The sequence below is a fragment of the Meles meles genome, chromosome 2, assembly GCF_922984935.1.
Source record: "Meles meles chromosome 2, mMelMel3.1 paternal haplotype, whole genome shotgun sequence".
Classification (NCBI taxonomy): Eukaryota; Metazoa; Chordata; class Mammalia; order Carnivora; family Mustelidae; genus Meles; species Meles meles.
Window position 1 is genome coordinate 6,992,255 of NC_060067.1, and position 27,886 is coordinate 7,020,140.

Consider the following 27,886-nt stretch of genomic DNA (forward strand, 5'->3'; position numbering starts at 1 on the left):
TGCACGTGTGCTTCAGACTCTGTCCCTGCTCACATTCAGGGACGTAATTTCAGCCGCTGAAAGCCTCCTGCTCTCTGGTTGATCGTTCCCGCCAGCACGAGCCTTTAGATCTTCTGTTTTAAAATCTCTCTCCCTCGACCGCTCACCCCAGTCCAGCTGCGGCCCATTTCCCTACGGCCATCGTGTCCACACATCTCAGGACTTTTCCATGTCTGCTGTCCCCGATTCTTCCGGTCTCACTTTTCTGAATCTTCCGTGACTTCGTAACCCATTACCTTAACTACTTTAACTCCATAAACTCCATACGTTTTTTTCCCCATTGAACACGGGTAGCTACTATGACTCAAGATTATTCAGCTGGGAGAAAGTCCTTCCGTGTGAGAAACCGAACACTGAAACAGCGGTACATAGCAGTAACCCTGGACCGTGACTGGACTGAGATTTAAGAAATGCTCATGCCCAAACTGGCATGGAGGAAGCCCTTGAGAAGAGCCAAGAACTGAATAATGGCAAAATGGAAGAAAATGCAGAGATGAAGACGTTTTCGGTATTAAAACCAAACTTGAGAAGCAGGTCCCGAGGAGGGGTCTGAAACTTCCTTTGCACAATGAGGGAAGAGGACGGGGCCGTTCAGCGGGGACAGGCACACCTGAGCGGCAGACTCAGGGAAGGGAGGAACATGGGTTTGGTTTGGGATACGCTGGGTTGGAGGCGCCTTTGTAACAGCAGTCAGAGACAATGAAGGGGATGCGAAGCGGAGAGAAGAGAACCGGCCCGAAGATATGCATTTCTGAAACAAACGTCAAAGTCGTGGGTGGTAAGTTTCACCCTGTTGTGTTTACTGTTGACCAATGTGACAGCTACTCTGACCTATGTCACTGTCCCTTTGCAAAGCACCCAGCCTGGAGTTAATTAAATAAGGTAGGGTTCAACACAAACATTTGCTATTGAATTTACTACCCCCTTCCAACTGTACCACCCCCCTCCCAGCTTATTTTGAGAATTTCTGACAGATTAAGGATAAGGTTCAAGAAGGTAGAAGCCTGTGGCATTCCAAGAGCTTCCCCTCCCCTTCCTGCCTTTGTGTAATTCCCTCCTACATGCAGGCGGGACCTAACTCGCTTTTAGCCAAAAAAGTATAGCAAGGTCATGGAGGCGACTCTGAGAGTATATTACTGGTTTTTTGTTGTTGTTTTTGTTTTGTTTTGAGAGAGAGAGAGAGAGCAAGCGAGCACAGTAGGAGAGGGCGAGGGAGAAGCAGGCTCCCCCCTGAGCAGAGTCTGATGCGGACTTGACCCGAGGACTCTGAGATCATGACCTGAGCCAAAGGCAGACGTGAGCCACCCAGCTGCCCCGATTACATTACTTTATATTAAGCCTCAGCCTAGACACCTGACTGAGGCTACAGGTGGCCCCTGCTGGTCTGATGAAGTAAGCGATTATACTGAAGGACCCCGGGAGGCAAGGAACCGGGGGCGACACCAGTTGCTGAGGGCAGACTCCAGCCAAGCACCCAGCAACAATCTGAGGCCTTCAGTCCTACAGCTCTGAAGACATGGATTCTACCATCTACGTGAAGGAGCTCTGGAAGCCTGTTCTCCCCAGGTAAGCCTGCCGATGGGAACACAGCCCGGCTGGCCCGTGATTGCAGCCTCACGAGGCGGAGCAGTGGGCCTGGTTAAGCTGTGTCCAGACTCCCGACCCAAACACTATGACATAATGTATGTGGTTTTTAAGTCACTAAATTTGTGGGTAGGTTGTAATGTGGTACAGAAACCCGTGTAATACTTAAGCTTTTATTCAGCTCATCCTACCCTTAAACCTATTTTCTTTGGTCCAAAACAGCTGTCTACTTTTTGTTGTTGTTGTTGTTATTTTATTTATTAGAAAGAGAGAGAGAGAGAGAGTACAAGTGTGGGGAGGGGAGGGCAGGGGGAGAAGCAGGCTCCCCACTGAGAAAAGAGCCAAATGTCGGGCTCTATCCCAGGACTCTGAGATCATGACCTGAGCTGAAGGCAGATGCTTAATGGCTTAGCAAACTGAGCCACCCAGGTGCCCCTACTTTTTTTGTTTTAAAGACTTTACTTATGCAAGCCCATTTTGGGTTAAGAACAGGATAGGGGTGCCTGGGTGGCTCAGTGGGTTAGGCCTCTGCCTTCGGCTTGGGTCATGATCCCAGGGTCCTGGGATCAAGCCCTGCATCGGGCTCTCTGCTCAGCGGGGAGTCTGCTCCCCACCACCCCCATCTGCCTGCCTCTCTGCCTGCTTGTGGTCTCTGTCAAATAAATAAATAAAATCTTAAAAAAAAAAAAAAGAACACAAGGGTAAAAAAGAATCAGAATGCCCGCCCCATGGTCACCATGGCAGCTAACTCACATCTGTCTACCATGCCTATGATGAGGAAACGAGCTGTTTCCAGGGGTGTTGGGCACATGAAATGCCCCAGAGATATAAAAACACTTTTTTAAGCAAGGAGCTGTGAAATGGCAAGCTTTCCCACTATAGATATCCCTCTAGAGATAGAGAATAATAAATGCATATATGTATGCATGTGTGTGTTCTAATAATAAATTTATTTAAATAAACCTAGAATTCAAAGTCAGAACTGGAAAATGAGTTGCAAACCAGGTATTAGAAATTCGTGTATTTACATTCTCATAGGTGGAAAAATGTAATCACAAAATGGTCTCATGTTGTTGTAATGAATGAAGTCAAAAATAATACATAATTGCAGCAAGGGCAATGTGTAAAGCCTTTTCAGACTAAAACAACTAGTCACCATTGCTTACGGTGGATATGGAAAAAACCTACGTCTAGACAAAATTAGTTAGTTTGTAGGAAGGGAAACCACATCTTAAATGTTTCCCTCTGGCTTAATTTCCATTTGGAAAGATTGCAGAACATCCTCGAGTTTTTGAGTTGTAGATGGAAAAATTAAAAAATAACTTGTCAGTTTCTGATAGGGAAGCAAGTCACTAGTCCACTAATGGGGCAATTGGATAACTTGCATTTAAAAAAAAAAAACCCTGGGGCGCCTCGGTGGCTCAGTGGGTTAAACCGCTGCCTTCAGCTCAGGTCATGGTCTCAGGGTCCTGGGATCGAGTCCCACATCGGGCTCTCTGCTCAGCGGAGAGCCTGCTTCCCTTCCTCTCTCTCTGCCTGCCTCTCTTGTGATTTCTCTCTGTCAAATAAATAAATAAAATCTTAAAAAAAAAATTAAAAAAAAATAAATTAAAAAACCCAACAAAACCCTTTCAAGGGGTGCCTGGGTGGCTCAGTGGGTTAAAGCCTCTGCCTTCAGCTCAGGTCATGATCCCAGGGTCCTGGGATCGAGCCCCACATCGGGCTCTCTGCCAGCGGGGAGCCTGCTTCCCTTCCTCTCTCTCTGCCGGCCTCTCTGCCTGGTTGTGATCTCTGTCTGTCAAATAAATAAATAAAATCTTTTAAAAAATTAAAAAACCTTTCAAATGATACAATGTAATTAAACAAATATATTCTTCAGATACTTAACTTCTGCTTGATTAGCAGGGCAGCATTCTTAAAAAACAGGTTTAATTAGGGTCACTGGTAAAGAACAAGTCTGCATCAATAGAATGTTTCATTAAAGCAGTTCTGAAATAAATTTTCATTTTCCAAAACACACACTAGGGAATCAGTTTAAAGCTCAGAGCTTTCTCAGTTGTTCCCTTAATTCCAAAGCTCAAATTTGCTCAAATGGGTAAGATTGTTTCATTGTGCATTTAACATTACTTAAAATTCCTTCCTCACCAGAGGTATACCTGGGTGGCTCAGTTGCTTAAGCATCGGACTCTTGATTTCAGCTCATGGCTTGATCTCAAGAGTTTTGAGTTCAAGCCCTGTGCTTTGCTCCAAGCTGGATGTGGAGCCTACTTAAAATAAATAAATAAATAAATAAATAAATAAATAAATAAAATTAAAAAAAAAAAAAAAGACTCCCTCCTCAACACTGAAGACCGAGTTGCTCAAAGGCTTAGCTCTTGGCTGCCTTCTCTCCCCACTCATTCCTTATAAGAACTTACCCTGCCGGATAGACTTAAATACCATCTATGTATTTTTCCAGTCCTAATGAACTCCCAGTTCTTATGCCCACCTGCCTAGCAAACATGTCTACTTGCATAAATGTGTCTGCTTGGGTCTCAGATTCTGCAAGCCTAAGAACACAGTTGTGGACCACCGCCCCAAACTGGCTCTCCCAGTTTTCTTGAGCTCAGCAAGAGAGACCACCTTCCCCGGGGAGTTACTCTTGACTTCTGGCTTCTTCCTCCCCTGCTCCCAACACATGCAATTCAGAGTCCGCTCAGCTCCACCTGGAAAACCTATGCCCAGTCCTACCACGAGACACTCCACCCCCATCGCGTGCCTGAACTACATCTGCCTCCTCCCCATAGGCGTGTGCCCCAGAGCAGAGTCATCTGTGAACCAGAAATCAGACCTGATCCCTACCCCGGCTTCCCATCAAACTCAGAATAAACGGCAAACTCCCTTCCAGAAAGTACTGCCATTTACTCCTCCAGGATGTAAGTTACATGGGAAAGGGACGTGGTCTCACTCTCTGCTCTATCCCCAGGGCCTGCAGAGGTAGCCATTCAATACTCGTGAATGAATGAGTTTTGCTCTAACAGTGAAGGTGTTGATGAGCACTACGAGGCCCTGACCTGGTCGCGACAAAACTCTGAAACTTAAGGGTTCGATATTCGAACAGTAAACCAGCCTAGTGACTAAACGCTTTCGAACGTGAGCTGTTACTTTACCTTTTATAGTAACTTCGGGTGATTATTCTTTTCTTGCAGAGGGGCTAGAGGTATAAACCAAACTTGAATAAAATTCAAATCTTAAGGACAGACGTGTCGTGCTGTGTGACAAATGCCCCACCCCAGCAGCTCTGAATGTGGCAGCTGCCTTTGATGTGGGGCTGGCGTGCGGGCGTGCGGGGAGGAACACGAGTAGACGTGCAGTGAGGAGTGACAAGGCAGGACGCATGCAAGCGTCGTAACAAGTGCCTGGGGCGGTGGTCAGACATGCGTGGAGGGCGAAGCTGGAGAGCAGCGGGGCCCACACGGTCTTACCCACCGGGCTGCGGACTCCCGACAGCGGACAACGGCAGTCTCTTCCACTCGCATGTGCGCTTGGGAATGCTTGCTGTGGGAGCACACAGGATGGGGCAGGCAGGGCCAAGGCACTAGCCAGGCTGGAGGCAGCCGCTTGAGGAGGTTCCAGAAGCAAGGCAAGCAGAAGCCTGCGGCTACAGTTAGGATGATACCCGTTTGGGCGCCGGTCTACACGATGGAGCCACAAGGCCTCCGTGTGTCTGCTCTACTCCAGGGCTGCCTGGATGACAGCTCTGGCAAACTGGCGCTGATTTTGCAATGTTTTTTCCTGAAGATCTTCGTTATTTCATCATCTACAGAAGTCTTTTTTTTAAAGATTTTATTTATTTGAGACAGTGAGAGAGCGAGCACAGCTAGGGGAGAGGCAGAGGGAGAGAAACAGACTCCCGAGCAGGGAGCCCGACTCGGACCTCGATCCTAGGACCCTGAGCTCATGACCTGAGCTGAAGGCAGACGCTTAACCCACTGAGCCAACCACCCCTCCCCCCTTTTAAAGTCATCTACAGAAGCCTTAGCCATACTTCTGACCTATTTTTCTTTATCCTTGTAAGAGCAGCCTGAAATACAGTCATTAGCCATTTGTTCATTACGTGGTGTCACGTTCACGAAGACTTTTACAGAGTCTGAGCTGGTCCAGTAATAGCCATGAGGTTCTCGGGGGGCAAGGGGCAGAAGCGGGCAGGAGCCCTCCCGGGTGCTCTGGAACACACAGCCACCGCCCTTTCAGGACACGTGAAGCTACTTCTCTTTCGGAAGTCTGTGCCCCTTAGCAGACCGCTCAAACTACTCCGAGGTCAGGAGCAGGGGCTACACATTATCCCCCAACTCTTGCTGTCTTGCCTTTAAGTAAACCTCCTTCTTTAAATGGAAATCATTGCTAAGAACTCCAGGGCTCAGTTTAGAAACACCGGAGCCTTTCTACAACCTCTTTCTGTTTCTGCTCCAAACGAGACCCTCCAGTCTTATGGAATCCTAATGAGTTTCGAACGATAAGGCTGCTTTTAGCAGTCGGTTATAATTATGTACTTTCAGGGACAGAACTTCTCTTACCACTTCCACTTGCCTCAGCTTTTAGTAAGAATACTTTCCTCAAAATCTAAAAAAGGGAACCATGACCAGGGATTAAGTGAACATAGTATCTATTTTTATTATGAAACATTAAATTTTGACACATTGCTTCATTTGCTTTTTAAAAATCTATTATCTGACTTAAGCCCATTCAGCAAAAATGCCAATAAATTAATAAATCATAGTTTGGGTCTTTTTAAAACTAGGTCCATAATATGTTTCATGATAATCAAATAACAAAACTAAACCTGAATTGTATGAGCTGTTCATTTGTAATGTTTTAAAGTTTAGCTTAAAATAAAACCAAAGCGAACTGCATGCGAATACGCCGTTGCCAAAGTTTCTGGAAACACCCTCCTCATCTCTGTGCGCCAGCATCCTTCTGCTTCTTCCCTGACGTACACAACGTGTACACGTGTACAGCCAGACCAGGTGTCAAAGCACTCGCTCTACCCTGTCCTAGCCTGCCCGTCTTAGGAGTCACACCGGCTGGAGGGCTGATGATACACCCCAGTCTGTGCTCTCTTGCCTTTGAGTAGATCCACTTCTTTAAAGGGAAATCATTAGCTAAGAAGCCCAATACGGAATTTAGAAACAGTGATTCCAATAACATGTTAAATCAAATGTGTTAGTATTTGAAGTCACACACTCGGAAAAGCAAAAATAACAGACAAATACAGAACTTCCGTGAACAACCAATAAACTAAGATAAACAGCACGGCCACCACACGCTCCGGGATGGGGCGCGTTTCGTGTCTCAAGTTCTTTGCAAATTATCTTTTGGGACAATTCAGATGAATTTCAATAAAGGATGTGTGTTCTGCAAGAAGTCAGTTTTAGGGTTTCCAACATGGGTGGCATCATTTAAAGAAAGTACATCAATAGTCTTACTAGTGAGTGTTTTCAACTTGGGTTTCTAAATCTTTATTTTCTGTGGAGGCAAACCAAAGCACTGTCTTAAGGCTCCATCTTCAAAGTTACAATACGATCTCGATCATTCCGAGAGCTGTGAAAGCTAGATAGGCCCCTGGTCCTTGCCGTCATCTTCATCTTCATCTTCCTCATCATCCTGGTCTCCGGACTCAAGTTCATCCTCTTCTTCTACCTAAAGGGAGTGCGCACACTTATCATTATTAAGATCTGATCACTTCACATTCAACACATACTGACACGTAGTCTTCGATAAATTCTTTATTCCTTCCAGTAATTGTAGATTACGAGCCATCTGATTTCCTTGATTTACTGCTCAAGGCTCTCTGCCATTTTTTTAAAAAGATTTTATTTATTTATTTATTTATTTATTTATTTGAGAGAGAGAAAGGGAGAACACAGAGGGTAAGTGAGAGGGAGAAGCAGACTCCTCCTTGCTGAGCAGAGAGCCTGACTCAGGGCTTGATCCCCGGACCTGGGAGATCATGACCCAAGCCAAAGGCTGACGCTTAACGGACTGAGCCACCCAGGCGCCCCCCTCTGCCATCAATGAGATGAGATGTACAGGGTGACTTGCTGACAGACGGCCATACCTCTCTACACACAAATGTGGATCAAACATGACAAAAGAGAATGGCCCATGGGGCTGATGAGAGTCTTGTGACCACAGGAGCCAATCAGTTCACCTGTAGGCTCAAAGCCCAAAAGAGAACAGTTAACAGATGCCGGAAACTGTGCCTGTGCACCCTAAGTCGACTCACCGAACAGCACAAGAGAAGAGCAGACGATCCTGTATTCGTGGGCCGACACAGTCACGCCCGTGACACGGGTACGGAGGCACAACACTGCCACGCTACAGTACAATTCTTGAAAATACACCCTTGATCATTCCTGGGAACATTTCGGTCTTACCGGATGACCCAGCTCCTTGAGTTTATTCTTTAACGCGAATATTTTCTGGTCCTGATCGGCCAACAACACCAGCAGATCATCCTGCTCTTTCCTGGAATCTGTCACGTCCATCTCGAGCTTGCTTTTCTCGTTCTGTAAAATGGCAATGGTGCTGCTAGAGGCGGCCAGCTGCTCCCTGGCGGCGCTCCTCTCCTCAGACAGAGCCTGGACTTCCTTCTGGGGGGCGACAGGGGAAGAGCCCACCCATCTCAGATTAGTGTCCACTCCCGCAGGGTTTTCGACAAACAGCCTCATTCTTTCTCTCTCTCTTTTTTTAAGATTGATTTATTTATCTGACAGACAGAGATCACAAGTAGGCAGAGAGGCAGGCAGAGAGACAGAAGGAAGCAGGCTCCCGGCTGAGCAGAGACCCCGATGTGGGGCTCAATCCCAGGACCCTGAGATCATGACCTGAGCCGAAGGCAGAGGCTTTAACCCACTGAGCCACCCAGGCGCCCCTCTTTCTCTCTCTTTTATTTTTAGGTTCATTCTTTCTGTGACAATCTGAGGACTTTGGGGGGTGTGGAGGTTATGGGAACAGAACACACACACACACACACACACACACACACACACTCACCCAGTAACATGGGAATTTATGTTAGGCTGTATATCAAAGATGGTTATTGTGAAAAAGAGAGTTTAACATCCAAAAAATAGTTTTAAGTAGCTATTTTTCAAAAAACCCAAGAGATAATACCATTTCAGATAACTAGAGGAACAAAATAAAGACACAAAACATTTTACAGGCGAATCCTGATGGACATCAGAATTAGAACTCAGGATTAAAACATTTTTTTTTAACCCAACTTCATGCATACGATCAAATGGGAAAGAAAAACAGCTGCAAATAAATCCACGGCTAAAGATAAAATAATCTGACCACACTCCGAAAGACATCATCACGCAGGTCGCATTCATGCCTTTTAGCTTTACTACTTTCACTCACTCTTCTCTTCATGTTACTTACTCGGATTTCTCTGTCACACAGGCTGGCCGGCTCTTTCGTGCCTGTGTCCTCAGCCTAATGGAAAGCCTACGTGAGGCTTGTGTTCTAGCCAAAGCTATACTCTTTACTTCTTTTTTAAAATTTTTTTAGGTTTATTTCTTTATTTGAGAGAAAGAGAGAGAACATGTGCAGGAGAGGCAGAGGGAGAGGATCTCCAGCAGACTCTGCGCTGAGCGTGGAGCTCAACGCAGGGCTGGATCTCACGACCCTGAATTCACGACCCGAGTCGAAACCAAGAGTCAGAGGCTTAACCAACTGCACCCATCAAGTGCCCCTGTACTCTTTATTTCTTACTGTGATTAAAGATTGACAAGAAAACTTAACTTTCGGGGCACCTGGGTGGCTCAGTGGGTTAAGCGTCTGCCTTCGGCTCAGGTCATGATCTCAGGGTCCTGGGATCAAGCCCCGCATCAGGCTCTCTGCTCGGCAGGGAGCCTGCTTCCTCCTCTCTCTCTGCCTGCCTCTCTGCCTGTGATCTCTCTCTCTGTCAAATAAATAAATAAAATCTTTAAAAAGAAACACAAAACTTAACTTTCAATGATTTCTACTTTCAAAGCACATTCATACCCATTCTTACTTCATGTATGTGGTATCGTTATCTGAAACGGCATTTAAAAACCTTCCCTCGGGCCATCTTCACTCATCCGAATAGCAATGCACACGTTGTGAGATAAAATTATACCCGAGAAGTTTGCCTCATAAAGCTAAAGATCTGAGACATTAAATAAGATCAAATTTCCTGAGTTCATTTTATAGGATGTGCAATAAATCCAAGTTTCACCACAGAGCAACCTTTAACTCCTTCGTCTCCTGCAACAGCGCCGACAGTCTGCCTTCTACGTCGGCGGTCTTCGCAGCCGTTCCAGCTTCACTCTCCCCTGGTGCAGGAGCTGATTTCGCCTGAGGTAGAAGTCGGAGGGGGAAAAAATTTCCTTCAAGCACAATCAGCGTGAAATCCCAAAAGGGACTTAATTCTCTCGCTACTTTGAAACTGTATGTCCAGTAACAGGAAGCAGAACTCCTTACGCACTGACGCACACGCTAGCGAGGACGGGCGCTGCCGACGGTGGAGCGGGAGGCTGAGGCTGAGGCTGAGGCAGGGGTGTCGCAGCGTCAGATCTCAGCGGAGCACGAAGAAGGCTGCGTCAAGCAGCCTCAAGGTCAGACCACAGCTATGACAGCATTTACTAAGCAGAGACTACTTCTCAGAGCCCTCGCCTCACAACACTCCTGCAAGTGAAGTCCGCACTGTCATCTCAGAGAAGCAGGTGGGGAAACTGAGCTGATTTTTTCTTACCTTTTTTTTCTTTTAGATTTTATTTCTTTGAGAGCAAGAGGGAAAGAGAGAGCAAGCATGGAGGGAAGGAGCAGAGGAAGAAGGAGAGAAACTCAAGCAGACTGAGCAGAGCATGGAGCCCAATGACGAGGGACTCGATCTCATGACCCTGAGATCACGACTTGAGCCGAAACCAAGAGTCAGACACTTAACCGATTGCCCCACCCAAACACCCCAAACTGCAAAGATTTTCTTAAGTGCTCCAGGAAATATTCTTAAAACACGGTTTTCCAATCTTCCCTGCCTTTTTTCTACAAAGAACTGGGAAAGAGGGTGTTGACGTAACAAATACTGAAAAATGTGGACGGGATGTCAAAATCGGTAGTGGCTGGAAGAGCTTTGGGGTACATGTCAGATGAAGCCTAAACTGCCTTGAAGAGACCATCAGTAGAAATACGGATGATAAAGGTAATTCTAGTGAATGCTCAGAAAAAAAGGGAAATTAGAGAGAAAGCTTCTATGGTCTTGGAGAACACATATCACCATGGGGCACCTGGGTGGCCCAGTGGGTTAAAGCCTCTGCCTTTGGCTTGGGTCATGGTCTCAGGGTCCTGGGATCAAGCCCCACATCGGACTCTCTGCTCAGTGGGGAGCCTGCTTCCCCCCACCCCCCTGCCTCTCTCTGCCTGCCTATCTGTCAAATAAATAAAATCTCAAAAAGAAGAAGAAGAAAAAAAAAGAAAACATCATCATGAATAGAATGCTGGTAGAAATATGGAAGGAAAGGTGGTTTTGGTGAGGCCTCAAATGGAAATGAAGAACACATTACTGGAAAGTAGAGGATGGAGATCCTCGTTATCAGGTGGCAAAGAAACAGGCTGAATGGTGTTTTAGTGCTTTGTAGGAAGTAGAGCTAAAAGCAATGAACTTAGATACTTCGGTGAGGTGATTTCCTTTTTTTTTTTTTTTAAAGATTTTATTTGTTTATTTGACAGAGAGAGATCACACGTAGGCAGAGAGGCAGGCAGAGAAAGAGAGGAGGAAGCAGGCTCCCCGCCAAGCAGAGAGCCCGATGCAGGACTCTATCCCAGGACCCCGAGATCATGACCCAAGCCTAAGGCAGAGGCCCAACCCACTGAGTCACCCAGACGCCCTTGGTGAGGTGATTTCTAAACAAAATGTTAAAGGTGTGGCGTGGATTCTCCTTGAAGCCTACAGTAAAATATAATAGGAGAGAAATAACTTGAAGAAGGAATGTTAAGCGAAAGGCAGTCAGAACATGAAGATTTAGAAAATTCTCAGCCTATCCCTATCGCAATAAACAACAAAGCGTGTTCTGCTGGAATACCGAGGATGTGGCTGGACCACTTCCATAAAGAAGTTACTCGTGTGGCTCAGGGACCCAGTCAACCACCTCGGCAGAGGCTGGAATAGAGAAAGGATGATCCAGGATCTTATCTGGCGACTTGGATCCCTGGGAACGGCATGGGTCACTACGAAGGTTTCTGACAATTCTAGACCAGCAGAAAACCTGTCAGCTCGGACTGACGGACTGAAGGGGACACAGATGGGATAAAATACAAGGTCCAGCACAATGAACCATGAAATAACTGATTACACTGATCTGCTGAGTCTGACTCTAATGTGCCTGCCAGCCTGGCCCAGAAGCCTGCGTGACCAGAACTGTGGCCCACTGAGTCACCCAAAGGGAAGGTGCTCTCCGACACAGTCACTTCCGTTACATTCCCTTCTTTTGCAGAGTGGCTGAGAAAGAAGTCTTAACCTTGTGTTTACTATCTGGCAGGAAAAAGAAAGTAATAATTAACATACAAATGTTTCGGTTTTCCGTAACAGCTCCTGCTTTTCTGTCTGCAGTCTGGTGATCTCCACAGATTGTGAGTTTAACTGAGACTTTAATGTTGCCAGCTCCTAGGAGACAAAAATAAATTGCGTTGTAACATGAAACGTCATTAATTTTAGCAAGGCAATGCGTATTTACAGGACGAAATTTAAAATTATTTCCTTTCTTGGTCCCTCTCTCTAAAATCACAACTTCCAAGTTTTAAAATCTAATTCTAAAAAAACTGTCCTTGAACTTTGCGTTCCAGATAGAGAATTAAGCAAGTTCCTTATACATATTTTCACCTCTGCTTCTTCCTGAGATCCCATGTAAAAAAACTGTAAGGTGGGGGAAGAAGGGGAAAAGGAAGGAAAGAAGGGAGAGGGAGGGAGGGAAGGGAAGGGGAGAGAAACCCAGAATGACAGAGTAAGAGAAATGAACAATAAAATTGGGGAATTTCGAAAGCAAATGTCAGTGATAAGGGACCGCAGCACACCTGAGAAAGCTAAGAACCTAAAGTGATGTTTGAGAAAGTGGACCGGCTTGCTGCCTGACGTGCAGCGCCTGCCTACCGAAGGGCCTGGAATCTGGTCCCACCAGGTGTCTCTGCAAGTGTGGGTAAAAATGGGGTCAAAAACAGCAGGGCTGGTTGAAAATCTTTTAGGAAGACCACCGGATCCCTGTTTCAATCTCATGCATGTTCCTCTTCTCTGGCCAAAGAGTAGACATTTACTTATTTATTTATTTTTAAATATTTTATTTATTTGACAGAGAGAAATCACAACTAGGCAGAGAGGCAGGCAGAGAGAGAGGAGGAAGCAGGCCCCCTGCGGAGCAGAGAGCCCGATGCGGGGCTCGATCCCAGGACCCTGGGATCATGAACTGAGCTGAAGGCAGAGGCTTTAAGCCACTGAGCCACCCAGGCGCCCCCAAAGACTAGACATTTATTATTTGGAAAGGGAAAGACAGGACATATTTACACCATGGGCCTCCTAACATAGATCAAAGCAAGTTAGTGCTGCAGTGAAAAGGAGGGAATTAACTGAAAGTTTATATATCATTAATGTTGAAATTCCCAACCTTCTTGCCCTCTCCCCACCAAAAACGCAGAGGAGTAAAAAAACATTATAACTGTGGTTCTGAACCAGGGGAATCTGTCTCACAATACTTGACAATGTCTGCAGACACTGGGTAAGTGGTGGGATACTGTCATGTAAAAAGCTCTTTTGTTCTCTTAAAACTTTCTATCACAGACATATGAGGCTTTCCTTTGATGTTTTATTCAGTTATCTAAATGAGTTACATAGACATCCAGGCTATGGACAATTTTAGTTCTCTTTTTATATAGGATTTTGCTATATAACAAAACTGTCATTTAAAACATCTTTTTAACAATGTAAAACTGATAAAAAAATAAATTACAGGAAGTAGAAAACCAAAGGCAATGCTCTTTAGAGACATCTAACTTAAAAAAAAAAAAGAAATAAGGAAATATCTAACTAAAGTTTTACTGGGGAAACACAGAGTAAAATTTTTACTTGGGACTTATAAACTAAGCTCATTTATTAATAACTTAATTCCCTTTAATTTTAATACAGTTCTCGTGTAGGCAGGCTTCAGAAAACCAAAATGGCACATGAATTTTCCTCACACAAACTTGTAACTTAAAAATCCTTAACGACAAACTATCTTTTTTGAAAAGACTGATTGTAGAATCTACTTTGGGGTTCATGGACATTATCAAAATATGACACAGTTTCTCTGTGTACAGTCATTCCTCTCTCAGACCAGCGAGGTCAGTGGGCTAGGATCCCGCACCTAGTGGAGAAGCTAGTCAGTCCTAGGCTGGTGGGGTTGTTCACTTCCTCCTTCAGAATTACTTTTTTTGTTGTTTTTTAAAAGAAACAGAAGAAACATATGTTCCTTTTTATAAGAAAGGAAGAAAGGAGGGTAGGAAAGAAGAAAAGGAAAGGAGGAAAGAAAAAAAAATTTATAAGGACAAAACACAACTTATTTAGGGATAATATACTAATACTTTTCTACACTTTTCTTCCCAATACTTAATTCTATACGTAAGTGGTTCTTTTCTTTCTTTTCTGGCTCTTTTCTCGAACAAACACATTTAATATTCTCACTGGATAAAGTTAAATTGGCACTACCTAGTTTCACAGGAAATTAGAAATATTACAAATAACCAAGTAGGAAAAAATTTAATTTGTTTTTCTAGATATCATAAATTACTATAGCAGAAAAAGTCTGTTTTGCTTTTTTAAGTAGTCATCTAATTGAGATATATACAAGTTTATTCCCTTTTCCAGTTCCAAAAACAAACATTCTCTGGACAGAATGGTTTAAATACTGCAATTATCATGGTCAATAGTATATGAAAATTAGGCACAAGATTTTATATTTTCATATTTGCAACTTATAAATATACTTAAATTTTCCTTAACTGTTAGCTCACTGATAACCTAAAATAACCCAGGTGAGATGCTCAAATCTGTTAAAAAGAACACAATTAAAAAATAAAAAGTTAATAAAAAGCAAAATACCATTACCATATAATTAAAAAAGCTTTTGGACTTCCAAATAACTATCTTCACTATCAAGTTTTGCTTACACTAACAAAGTAGTTCTCAATTAATGAAACTACATGGCTGTTACTCTATTATAATTAAAACAACAGGAAATAGAACTTGGATCAAGCTGGAAATTACCTGTTTTAATTCTGCAATTTGTTCAGAATCTCTAGCAGAAGCTGTTGCTGAAGACTCTTCATTTGTGCCGGGCGATGCTTGGGAAGATTTCTACAAATAGCACAGAAATAAAGTCTGAAATCAATTCAGTCTAAAGAGACAGGAAACAAAAGACAACTGTACACATATAAGCTACGCCTTAGAGAGGTTTACCAAAAATTTCACAGCAACATTTTAATTTTTATATCCAAGATAAAATGGCAACCTAGCACACACTGTCTACAATTTTTCCATAGCTAACAAATTTATACTTACACCAAGTAATTTATTAAATCTAAGCACCTATCTGAGGCCATATGGATAAAGAGCATAAACACAGGTATTTACTGAGCGATTTCCATGTATTAAAAGAGCTTTCTACAGAGTAGTCATTTAATTCTCACAATAACAAAACAGATATGACCACTACCAATTCATAGATCAGGAAACAAGTTTAAAGAGGTTAACTAAGTTTCTTAAATTCAATGAGTCAGGAAGTGCCGAAGCTTTAGACAGTCTGACACCAAAGCTCATATTCTAATTTTTTTCTTAAGTAAACTCTGTGCTGAACGTGGGGCTCAAACTCATGACCCCGAGATCAAAAGTCACATGCCCTACCAACTGAGCCAGCCAGGTACCCCCAAAAGCTCATATTCTAAAATCTTACTATGACCCTTTGGCTTAAGGGATCCAGGAAAATCAACAAGCAAGATAATGAGAATTCTTCTTCTTCTTTTTTTCTTTTTAAAGATTTTATTTATTTATTTGACAGAGATCACAAGTAGGCAGAGAGGCAGGCAGAGAGCAGAGGGAGGGGGAAGCAGGCTCCCCACTGAGCAAAGAGCCCGATGCGGGGCTTGAACCCAGGACCCCAGGATCATGATCTGACCCAAACGCAGAGGCCTTAACCAGCTGAGCCACCCAGGTGCCCCATGAGAATTACTCTTGACTTCTTAAACTTTTTTACCATTTACTCACCAAATTCTCAATCACAGAGTCCTTTTCAGCCAGCTGGCTTTGTAAAAGTTCCTGATTACTTTTTAATTCTTCTATCTCTTCTCTTAACCTACCAACTTCTTCTGGCTGAACGCCATTCACCTGAGTCCCATCACTGTAGGAACCTTGATGCTGATTATCTTTTCCTATGAAGACAGGAATAAAATTTGAAAAGCCAGCATAAATCTCAAGTTTTTCATTTCCTGAATGAGAAGATTTGAATATAAAAATACAAAATTTCCTTAATTCCACTACTTTGGCAGCACTTTTATAGACACATTTCGTTTTTGGAAAACAGTGCATTGATAGAAATGGGAAGTGATGATATTTTCAGGTTTCTGGGAAAAAGCATAGTCTTATTAAGACTACACTGCATAGTTTGGTGATGTATAATTAAGAGCTGCAGTAGTTTCCAGGCACCTGGTTGGCTCAGTCAATTAAGCATCCAACTCTTCGTTTCGGCTCAGGTCATGATCTCAGGGTCATGAACTGAGCCCCATGCCGGCCTCTCTGCTCAGTGCAGAGTCTGCTTGGGATTCTGTCTCTCCCTCTCCCTCTGCCCCTTGCCACCTCTCTAAAATAAATACATAAATCTTTTAAAAAATTAGAGTAGTTTCAATTCCAATTCGGTCAATTAATATGAGAGAAAACAAAATCCCTCTTAAAATCTTCACAAAGGAACCGCTTTCCACATGTACTAAAATCACTGACAAATTGTTATAAACAAGGAAGTGAAAGAGGTAGTTTTTTCTGAAAATTTTAGTCACCTTCATATAAATAAAACTATTTCTAAATGGCTAGGATTCCAATCATAAGCACTACAGGATGAGACTATTTACAAGCATTTACCATGTGCCGGGAAATGACTAGAATTTTATTATATATATTATTTCATTTAATTCTCAGATGACAACAGATGCTCTTATCAGTTCCATTTTGCAGATGAGAAGTCATTCTCAACTGGCTATACATCGGAATCACCCGGTAAGCTTGTAATAATTATTGCTTGGCTCCAACACCAACTAATTAAATCAGACCTTTGAGTGGGGTCTCAGCATGGGCGGCATTAAAAAGAAAACAGAACGAAACAAAAAGCAGGTCTCAGGATATTCTATCTAACTGCACCCAAGGCTGAGAATCAACGGATCAGACACTGAAACAGGTGGCAAAGAACCTGGGACTTCAAATCCGATTTACAAATTTGTTGCGGTGATGAAGGTTAGAGAAAGACTAGTCCACAAGAATAATCTATCTGATTTAGTCCAGCTTCTGGGGACACTATAGTAATTATGGCTAGCTATACCTACCTAGCTGTACTTTAAGAAGATTGTACTGATCTTTGTGTTGCTGAATCTGAGATACTTGCTGTGTGACTGCCGTCTGGAGCTGTTCATTTTGACATTTTAATGTAGAAATCTGCTGCTTTAATTCCTCAAGTTGCAGATCCTGGGAAAGAAAACATAATTCAGTGTTTTCAATTTTCTACTGACTAGCATTAGGAAAATGAGCAAATTAAAAATCAGAGATTATTTTGGGTCACGTTATTTTTAAAGTACTCAACACTTCCAGAATCACTCAATAATTAAGTAATAATACTTTAATGTATGCACCAAGGTCAATTAACATGCAGCAGAACTGTACAATCGCCAGGAAGGCCCGTTAAGAAGCACCATGGCACAGCCTACAATCTCACTGCAATTACTGGGGTGGGGGACAGTCAATCTTAAAAACTCCATTTTATGGTCCATCAAACCATTTAAGAAATTTATATATATAAATATATACATGCCTTTAGATTACTTTCAACATAAAAGATAATTCTAGAACAGAACATTTAGAAGGCCAAGAAAAAAACCTCCAACTCTCATCACCCTAGTATAACTAGTTGAATTTGATGTATTATCTGCTAATTTTTTCTCAATTTAAGCGTTTTCAACTTGTCATACTCAATCCATGTCATTTTATAGCCTTTACTTACCATTCGGTTTTAAGTTCCTCCTCATTGCTAGTTTTTCTCAATCATAACTTTTAATGCTTACTCAGCATCAGTAGATGCAATATAATTTACATTCAAAAGCAACACTGAGGTTGCTTTCCTTGTTTTTGAAATAATAAATATGATTACAATAAATATTGTAGTCATATTTTTGTTTTCCTGAATTCTGAAGAATTTCCTTAGGATGGATTCTCAGACGTCATTCAGTTTATATAAATATTTTATAGTTCTCAATGCTTGTTGCCTAATTGTCAAATGGCATTTTAAATGGTGAGAATATTTAAAATTAACATTTCTGAAGCAGAGTCATTATGGTAATTGTGTCAAATCACTCTTTTCTTCTTCTAAATTAACCATATTTATCAGCCCCATGTGTAGGCTGTAATATCGCATTCCAAGTATTTCTTTTCCATTGCTCTAAAGATATTACATTTTACCATCTGGAAATGACTCCATATTTGTACTAAAATATAGATGAAAAATCCTAATAACCATGGGTAGTTTAATGATTTAAGTTTGAATCGTTCAAAGATGATTCTAATTTGCTGATCTGCTTACAAACGGAAAAGCTCAGACTAAATGCTAAATATACCACTATATTTTTATTCTTAGAATTCCAATCTCAACAATATAGACTGCTGGGAAGAACACAGGCAGCTCGCGTTTAGAGAGCTCTACCCAAGCTTACCTGCCACACTTGCCTCAAGCTGTGCATAGTCAGCAGGCGGTAGAGGGCAGTGGGGGAAGAGGGTGCAGCCGGCCCCCCACGGACAGCCACCAGGGTACTGTTTTCACTTATATTTTCCCCAGCGTATTGTTTTTAATGACCCTGGCATTTTAATAACAACAGTAATCTCATTTTCCAGATAATACTGCAGCCCTCTTTAGGATTCCAATCAAGCTATATGCCATGACGAAGAATTAAATGAAAGCAAAAACCAAGAAACACTTTGTAGAAATGTAACGGGAAATCTAAGGTCCTCACACAACTCAAGTGTGCAAGTTCTCTGGTAGCCTGCCAAGAAAACGTCAGCTAACGACTGAGAGGGTAGCTTCACTTTCATCATCATTCTCCACGCTAACAGACCCTCCGCTGTTCTTAGCATCACCTATTCAGTCCTGCGAGACGGAGATCTCAGGACGGCATCTGACCCTTTATGCCCTCTCACACCCACACCCACACCCACTCATCACCCAGTCCTGCCACCTGGGCCCGCTTCGCTCTCCACAGTTCGCAGGTCTGCCCTCTCTACCACTCACTGTGCTGAGTCTGAGAGTCCCGGTCACACTCGCTTTTGAATCCTGTCCCACCAACCACTGGGTGATCCTGGACAAATTCAAATTCTCTCAGTCTCAGATTCCTCCTTTATTCTTGGATGGAAATATTAACTACTTTGTAGGGATGCTATGGAAATTTAATGAAAGTGTCTGGATTTGTTTTGTGAGCACCTAGAACACAATATACAGCCCACCGTAGCCATTATCCCCATCAGCGTTCCAGTTCCCTCCCCGAGCCCCTCACGACCACCTCCTTCTGGACAGCTCTCTCCCCCGCCTGCCTCTCAAATTTCTGCTTGGCGCAGCCACCAAGTGTTCTGTGTACGTGCCGGGAACATGTCCTTCTTTCCCTCTTCCTGATTCTTCCTTCTGCCCAGCTTGTTCCTAGCTATCTGCTGGGCACTCACGTTCTGTTTTCTCCAGCTCCTGCTCTTTCTTAGCTAAATCAGCTGCCTCTCTGCTATAACAGACCCTCCTATCACTAGACTTCACGTTACGTGTGTCACAATACCCTAATTTATCGTTTTCTCTCCCTGTGACTGTGACAGGGGAACACATCTCATTCATGGCTTTATCCACCACATCCTGCACAATGCTTAGCACAATATTAAGCTCTGCTTGTTGAATACTCAGATAGCTCTGAATTATTTAGGAAAATGTGCTCTAATTTCTGTAACTTCTTGCATATGAAATGCCAAGAAAAATTCTGCCCCAAAGTAGAAAAGTATCAGTACATCAGACAGTGTTTACGATTTATCAGTACATACTTGTTCTCGAATCATATTTTTGTAGTGAGTCACAATACTGTCATGTTGTTCTAATGTTTTCTTCACCTCTTCTTCTTTTTTATCCTCTTCACTGGACTTATAAATAGCCTTAGTTATCACACCTATAAGAGAAAGCTTATTAAAATGTATTTTAGGGGCACCTGGGTGGTCAGTGGGTCAAAGCCTCTACCTTCAGCTCAGGTCATGATCTCAGGGTCCTGGGATCGAGCACCGCGTTGGGCTCTCTCCTCAGTGGGGAGCCTGCTTCCTCCTCTCGCTCTCTGCCTGCCTCTCTGCCTACTTGTGATCTCTCTGTCAGGTAAATAAATAAAATCTAAAAAAAAAAATCGTATTTTAAAATTTAAAACCTGGGGCACCTGGGTGGCTCAGCTGGTTAAACGACCAACCCTTGATTTCAGTTCAGGTCATGGTCTCAGCATTGTGAGATCGAGCCCCCATACTGGGCTCTGTACTCAGTGCAGAGTCTGCTTAAGATTCTCTCCTGCTGGGATGCCTGAGTGACTCTGTCCTTTAAGCATCTGCCTTCATCTCAGGTCATGATCCCGAAGTCCTGGGATCCAGTCCCACATTGGGGTGGGGGGGGGGGCGGTCCTAGCTTAGCAGCGAGCCTGCTTCTCTCTCTGCCTGCCACTCCCGCTACTTGTGCCCTCTCTCTCTCTGACAAATAAATAAAATCTAAAAAAAAATTCTCTCCCGCTCCTTCTGTCCCTCCCCCGACTCACAAGTGTGCATGCATACATGCATGGGTTTTCTCTCTTTAAAATCAACAAAATCTTAAAAAAAAATTTAATCCTATTTTAAGACTTAATCAGCAAAACATATGGCCTAACTGTATGAGAGAGAAGATACAGTCTCTCCAATCTTATTGAATGCCAAAAATCTTTCAATGAACTATAGACCAAGAGCTACTAAAAAAAAACAAAACCTACTTTTGGCTTACTATATAATCTACACGTGTACAAAATACACACATACAAAATAATCATAGGTACTTTTTTTTTTAAAAGATTTTATTTATTTATTTGACAGACAGAGATAATAGGTACTTTTAAATGAAAATCAATATAAACTCTGTCTTACCTTCAAGTTCTTTTACCAGCTTCGTGAACTCATGATCAAATATCATGTATTCTGGACTGGGAAAGTTTGGCTGTGGTTTCTGAGATGCTCTGGAATACAACTCATGTTTGCTGATAAATCCTAGTTTTTCTATGAAGTTTTCTTTGCCAATCCTCTTCTCTATTAGTTGTTTTAATTTCTCTCTACAGAAATAAGCACATTGAGATGCTTAAAAAAAAAAGTCATAAGAAAACCTAAAACTTGGTCTACATTACACTTTGGCAGAAAAAATTCATCATCATCACTTGATGAAATTAGCAGGTCATTTTCTTCCTCTAGCATTTTCCCCTTACTTACTTCATGTAGCTCTCAAGTGAGTTATCATTGAAGTAAATTGAAATGCCCAACAAAAGGGCACATAAGCCTTGGACCAACTGCTCTTCCTCGCCAAGATTTTCTGCAATTTGTCCTGTAAGCTGAAATTTTTGTTAAGGAGACTAATGGCTCATACCATCTAGAGTCTTTTCCTTCATAGTCTGAATCTGACATGTATTTCATGTAAGGGTTTCTACAAGCTTCCACATATAGTCCGAGCAAGCATAAAACAAACAAGGGCACCAGGCACACACACACACACACACAGCTTAAGCGAGCATCATCTCCACCCTAACAGCTTAAAAAGATGCAACACAGCTTTTTAAATATTATAAATTCAAATATTTAGAATGCACAACTCCCTCTCGCTGAGAGGAAGAAATGAGAGTAAATACTTACACACATCGTACTAAAACATAAAGGATACAAATGGAACATTGGCCGAATTGTGAAGAAAATGCGTAACCGCAATGGGACAGTTGCTCAGCCAGGTACAGAGGAGCATCAGTAATCCAACTCTAGTCTGTATTTTGCTTCCCTGCAGCAAATAGATAAATTGGCAGAAATCTCATTTTATCTTTTTTTCAAACTTAACATTACACTGAGATCCCTCTCCATTTGCATTAAAAAATTTTTAATGCCTTACAAAAGATATGTTAGGAATCCATACGTAAAAAATTGAACAAGAGAAGGCATTCTTGTGTCCTCTACGGGCTGTACTCCCCAAACTGAATAGAGAGCAGAAACTGGAATTGATTTCTGTTCATAAACATATACCAGATTATCGAAAATACTGCTAGTGGAAAAACCTGGTCTGCTAAGGCAGATGCACGATGTGGCTGCTTAAAAAAATTATCAATCCGAAAACACTTTACAAAGTTGCCCAGATGTTTCCATCAAAATTTTAAAAACAAGTTTCTGATAAAAGGACAAATTCTACCTCCTTCAAAAAGTATCAGGAAAAATAAAAGGAAATAATCTCCTGAATTATTTAGTCAAATTCCATCAGAGAATATATTCCCTAACAAGATAATAAATAAACCATATTGCAAACTCACTGGAAACATGCCAGACGAGAATCACAAACATAACGAAGAAAAAGATTTATTTAAATCAGCTAACTGCCCCAAACCAGTAACTATACCACTGCCAACCAAACAGTATTGAAAACTAGCACATCCATCAAAATGACACTTTCTTACATTTTAATGAACACATTTATATCTCCTACGGGGATAGTCTTTTAGCTCATACAGCCACTGCCCATATTGTATTACATAACCCATTTTTTGTTTAAGAGTACAAAAGTTGTTTGAAAGAAATAAATGGAATTTAGCACAGTAATGGATTACTTTGAGGTTACTGCAGAAAACATCCAAAATACAATTATTCAAAGTCAAAGAATGGATTTAAAGTAACCTTCACTGTGCTTTGAAAAATTACTCAAGACCATTCCAATTTCATGAACCTTGAGGTCAGTATCTTGGCCTTTCTATAATCTATTTTCAAGTGTATTTCAAATTTACTTAAAGAAATTCAGACTAGACTTCTTCAAAATGATCTGCCAAATAAGCATTAGCTTTTACATGATGCATTATTCTTGCTTTTTTCTTGCCTCCATGTCATTACTATGCCTATGGTATATCTTCATGTTACCCACGTAGGTTTGAAAGTTAAAAAATATAGTTATTCTCAATTGACTATGTGCCACAGAGAACTTTTAATTAGTTACTCAAGTAAATAAATACAAATATTTCATTGATTTCCCCTCGTTATATACAAAAATTTTATTATGACTTGGAATACCATCTGCAAGTACCAACAACGCCTGCACCGTATATACAGGGCGTTCTATCAAATCACGGGCTGGTGTCTGAATAAACAGAAATGTAACTATTCTTCTAGAAGTATACCCTTTGGGGTCTAACTGAAGGATAAGAAAGCAAAGTTAAACAAAACTAGTTAGAATCAAGACAGAATGCAACACCCCACTTAAACTATGGCATCAAAAGAAGATAGAGTATTCAGGAAATGAGCCGAGTCCAAACTGTCTAACACCTAAATGAGGCAGGGGCACCTGGGTGGCACAGTCGATTAAGGTTAAATGGAAGACTCTAGATTTTAGCTCAGGTCATGATCTCAGGGTCCTGGGATTGTGCCCTGTTCACCAACCCCATTTGGGTTCCAGGCTCAGCAGGGAGATTCTCTCTCTCAAATAAATAAACCTTAAAAAAAAAAAAAACCTAAACGAGGAAAATTTTAAAAACAAACATCCCTAAAGAGAAAAGCAGACCTAAATCAGTAGAAAGACATTTCATCATTTTGATGATTTCATCATTTTGATGAAAAACTCATAATCATGGAGATAGTAATGAATGGTACATTGATCTGTAAAATCTATGTAATCCAAATAAAATACCAAAAGGTTTTTCTTCTCCCCACCGAACTAAACACCCTGGTTTTCAAGTTCATACAGAAAAATAAAGAGCAAGAATAACTAAACTTAGTAAAGAAAAAAAAGAAAAGAGAAAGGGCAATGAGGTGATACCGGGTCATAAACAGACAGGCATCAAGGGACAGAACAGGAAGTCCAGAAACGATTTTACAAATGAGAATTCAGTATATGAGAAAGATAGCATATAATCGTTAGTGGGATATAGGAGGACTTACAAAATGTTACAATGAGCTAGCTATCTAAAAAAGGTCAGAGGGGGGCGCCTGGGTGGCTCAGTGGGTTAAGCCTCTGCCTTGGGCTCAGGTCATGATCTCAGGGTCCTGGGATCGAGCCCCGCATCCAGCTCTCTGCTCAGCGGGGAGCCTGTTTCCTCCTCTCTCTGCCTGCCTCTCTGCCTACTTGTGATCTCTGTCAAATAAATAAATAAAATCTTTTTTAAAAATTAAAAAAAAAATTTAAAAAGGTCAGAGGAGGGCGCCTGGGTGGCTCGGTGGGTTAAGCCTCTGCCTTCAGCTCAGGTCATGATCTCAGGGTCTGGGGATCGAGTTCCGCATCAGGCTCTCTGCTTGGCAGGGAGCCTGCTTCCTCCTCTGCTTACTTGTGATCTCTGTCAAATAAATTAAAAAAAAAAAAAAAAAAAAGGTCAGAAGATCAATAACTCACATAGTTCATCAAGCAAAATGGAACAAAGATTTAAATAAACATAAAAAATGAAACCAGAAAATATGAGATGAAAATATGGGCAAGTTTGTTAAAATCATGAAGTGGGGAAGGCCTAAGTATGATATAAAATGCAGAAAAGTGATAAAAGTCTGATACAAAAAAAAAAAAAAATACAAAATAAAACACCAAGGTCAAAAACCAAATGACATATCAGGAAAAACATATTTGTAACTTATCACAGATAAGGGTTGAATTCCTTAATATAAAATGAGTTTCTATAAAATTAGAAATGATTTAACCCAACAGAAAAATGAGCAGATGATATGAACTGTAAGAAGTGAGAGTTCACAGAAAAACTTTAAATAGTGTATAAGCACATGGAAAACTATTCAACCTTCTGGAAAGAGAAATGCACATTAAAACTCACTAAGATAACGTTTTTTCACCTCTCAACAGATTAGCGAAAATACAAGTCTGATAACATACTGTTGGTGAGACTGCGGGGAGTTGCATAATCCAACCCGCTGCAGTCTTATTTGATTTTGCTGGTGGTTCAAACGGTATTAGGTAGGAGGAAAAAACCAAACAAGTGGCTCTGCACAAAAAGCACCTGAAGGCAACAAAAGAAATGAATAATAGGAGGCAGGGAACCAGGACCGCGGTGGGTTGGGCCAACACTTCTTATTGTATACCTTTTTTATCATTTTGATTTCTAAATCATGTATATACATGTATTTTAAAGTATGCACATGTATTTTTAAAGTTTTTTTTTTTGTTTTTTTTTTTTTTTGACAGATAGAGATCACAAGTAGGGAGAGAGGCAGGCAGAGAGAGAGAGGAGGAAACAGGCTCCCCGCCGAGCAGAGAGCTGGATGCGGGGCTCGATCCCAGGACCCTGGGATCATGACCTGAGCGAAAGGCAGAGGCTTTAACCCACTGAGCCACCCAGGCGCCCCGCACATGTATTTTTAAAGACTAAATTTAATTCGAAGAGTGGCAGTATGGTATCAGTGAAAACATGTGGCTGGAAATTAGAAGAACCGAACCCTCCACTGCCCTACCTTGTACAAGTTCAATATGCTATATGTACCCCAATTTCTTCATTTAGTTAACAGAGGCCTTTGGATTAGATAATCTCAAACACAGAAGTTAAAAGGATAGGCTCCGAATATCGGGATTTGTATCCTGGTTTTAAACTCAACAGCATGAAACCTTATCATCACCCTTCAATAGGTTAAACAGTGAATACCCACCTCATCGAGCTGGAGAGCAGATTAAATGAGTTACTACATGTTAAGAACTTAGAACAGCACATGGTACACAAATAAGTGTTCTACGGGTGCTATAAACTGTGAATTGTCCGCTCTAGTTATGCAATTCTTTGTTCTCTACCTATTAAAAGTAGGACTAATGCCCCAAATTTAAAATAGATGGCAGAATAAAGTTTGAACTGGGAAAATGAAAAAACAATAAAAATTGCTGGCATAATTTTTTTTAAAACTCAATGAAATACAGGTGGTCCTTGCTTTGCTACATTCATATAAAGTTATGCATATTGGAAATAGTGAGGTCTGTGTAAGAATGCTTTTTTGTGCAGACTATATTATTCTGATGTTCATCAAACCGTGATTTATAATAAAGAAAATGGAAGATAATTAAATGTCTGAAAATAAAGAGATGGTTAGTTAACCAATGGTATATCTGGTGAAATATTATGCAGTCATATAAGGTGACGTTTATTTAGTGTTTAATAACAAAGAAAATATTTGTAAGAAGAGATTCATAATACAAAATGGAATCTCTTGTATGTAAATACAAGAGATGTGTAAATAAACAGTACAGAAAAAAAAGACTGGGAGGGCCTGGCTGGCTCAGTGCGTAGAGCATGTGGCTCTTGATTTCAGGGTCATGAGTTTAAGCTCCGTGTTGGGTGTGGAGCCTACTTTAAAAAAAAAAAAAATTAACCAACAGTTACTTTTGGGTAGTAGAAGTCTTACCTTCTAGTTTTTATTTTTATTTAATTTTCCAAAATGAAAAGAAAATAAACCATTAATACAAAAATGCTATAGTATTTGTCCAGTGTACAATTACACACTGTCAGAAAGATCCAACAAAATCCTGATCAAGCTACTTTAGCCTCCAAAAAAAAAAAAAAAGTTAGATATTAGACCTTAAAGGCTATGGAAACATTCTATGTCACTGCATTCTGATCTTTTGATGGATTTTTTACAAGATAAATACCCAAGAATAGCAAAAAACAAAACCCGCATTCCAATTTGCAGAATAATTTCATGGACCTATTCATTTTGTTTATGCTTACATTTGTCTGTATGACTGTTCACAGGTTCAAGTCAAGAAAAAGTACACATCTCTTCTCAGCCCCCAAGCGTGTATGAGCCACTACGAGTTGGAAAAACAAACGGACGCTGAACTTACCATTTCAGCACATTCTGCGGGCTTAGTTACTAGAAATCACAGATTTTACAAGATGAAAGAGAACCACAAACAAAATAAATGAAGCTGAGTCATCTTACCTTTAACATAGACTATTGTGTTTTCCTTTTTATTTTCTAAATAAAAATCCCTCTTATTCCTACTTTGTGGATTTCAAATTCAGTATTTTACATTACTTATAAAAATAAAAAAGCTAACATTTTAAACTTCTACTCTTCAAGTATTACAATGAGTTTCTAGAGTATTATGATTAGATTCACTTTCTAGCAGTGGCCTCTGGGAATAGAAAATGAATGGGAAAGGGGCATGATGGAACTTTCTGAGATTATGAAAATGTTCTACAGCTTATTCTGGGTGGTGGTTACAGAGGTATGTTCACTCATCAAAAGCGATCTGATTGAATACATTTTACTGGATATAAGTTATACTTCCAAAAAATTCCCTTCTAAATGATTGACACGCATACTTTTGAAATACCTAATATTAAAAATTCTGGAAGCTAAAGCTGCCAAGTTTGTCTGTGTGTGTTATTAACAGGCATTAAATCATACTCATCCACAAAGCTATAATTCCTAAGAGGACTTCAGCTTATTACTATCTTATTACTATCAACACTGCACAACTGAACGCATGACCAAACATAAATATTAAGGTATACTCCTTTTTGGCCAAACACTCTGCAAAAAAAAAAAAAAAAATCAAAACCGAACACAAATCACACTCCCTCACACATCCAAAGTTAACCCCCAATGGTAACTGTACCATATGGGTTACATTCAGAACTACCCACTGTATTTAATTCAAAAACCTTTCAAATTACAAAATTACACTTACTATTGTACATTTTCAGTAATCTAAGTAATATAAACGTCACCATATTCTTT

At 41.2% G+C, this 27,886-nt stretch overlaps 1 protein-coding gene across 2 annotated transcripts in view; it reads right to left on the reverse strand.

Moving 5' to 3' along the window:
• Positions 1-6,251: 6,251 nt before the first annotated feature.
• The window catches only part of USO1 (USO1 vesicle transport factor), a 91,329-nt gene continuing 69,694 nt past the window's right edge, over positions 6,252-27,886 (reverse strand). The window contains exons 14-24 of one of the 2 annotated variants that reach the window (XM_045998214.1): positions 21,858-21,968; positions 21,413-21,531; positions 21,077-21,258; positions 19,976-20,097; positions 17,242-17,380; positions 15,917-16,080; positions 14,921-15,010; positions 12,194-12,292; positions 9,880-9,987; positions 8,040-8,252; positions 6,252-7,302 (exon numbers count right to left, since the gene is read on the reverse strand). In XM_045998214.1, coding sequence (XP_045854170.1) covers positions 7,213-7,302; positions 8,040-8,252; positions 9,880-9,987; positions 12,194-12,292; positions 14,921-15,010; positions 15,917-16,080; positions 17,242-17,380; positions 19,976-20,097; positions 21,077-21,258; positions 21,413-21,531; positions 21,858-21,968 — 1,437 coding nt within the window. In that variant the 3' untranslated portion in view covers positions 6,252-7,212. Of the gene's footprint in view, positions 7,303-8,039; positions 8,256-9,879; positions 9,988-12,193; positions 12,293-14,920; positions 15,011-15,916; positions 16,081-17,241; positions 17,381-19,975; positions 20,098-21,076; positions 21,259-21,412; positions 21,532-21,857; positions 21,969-27,886 lie in introns of both variants that reach the window. The other variant, XM_045998213.1, reaches the window with a different exon arrangement.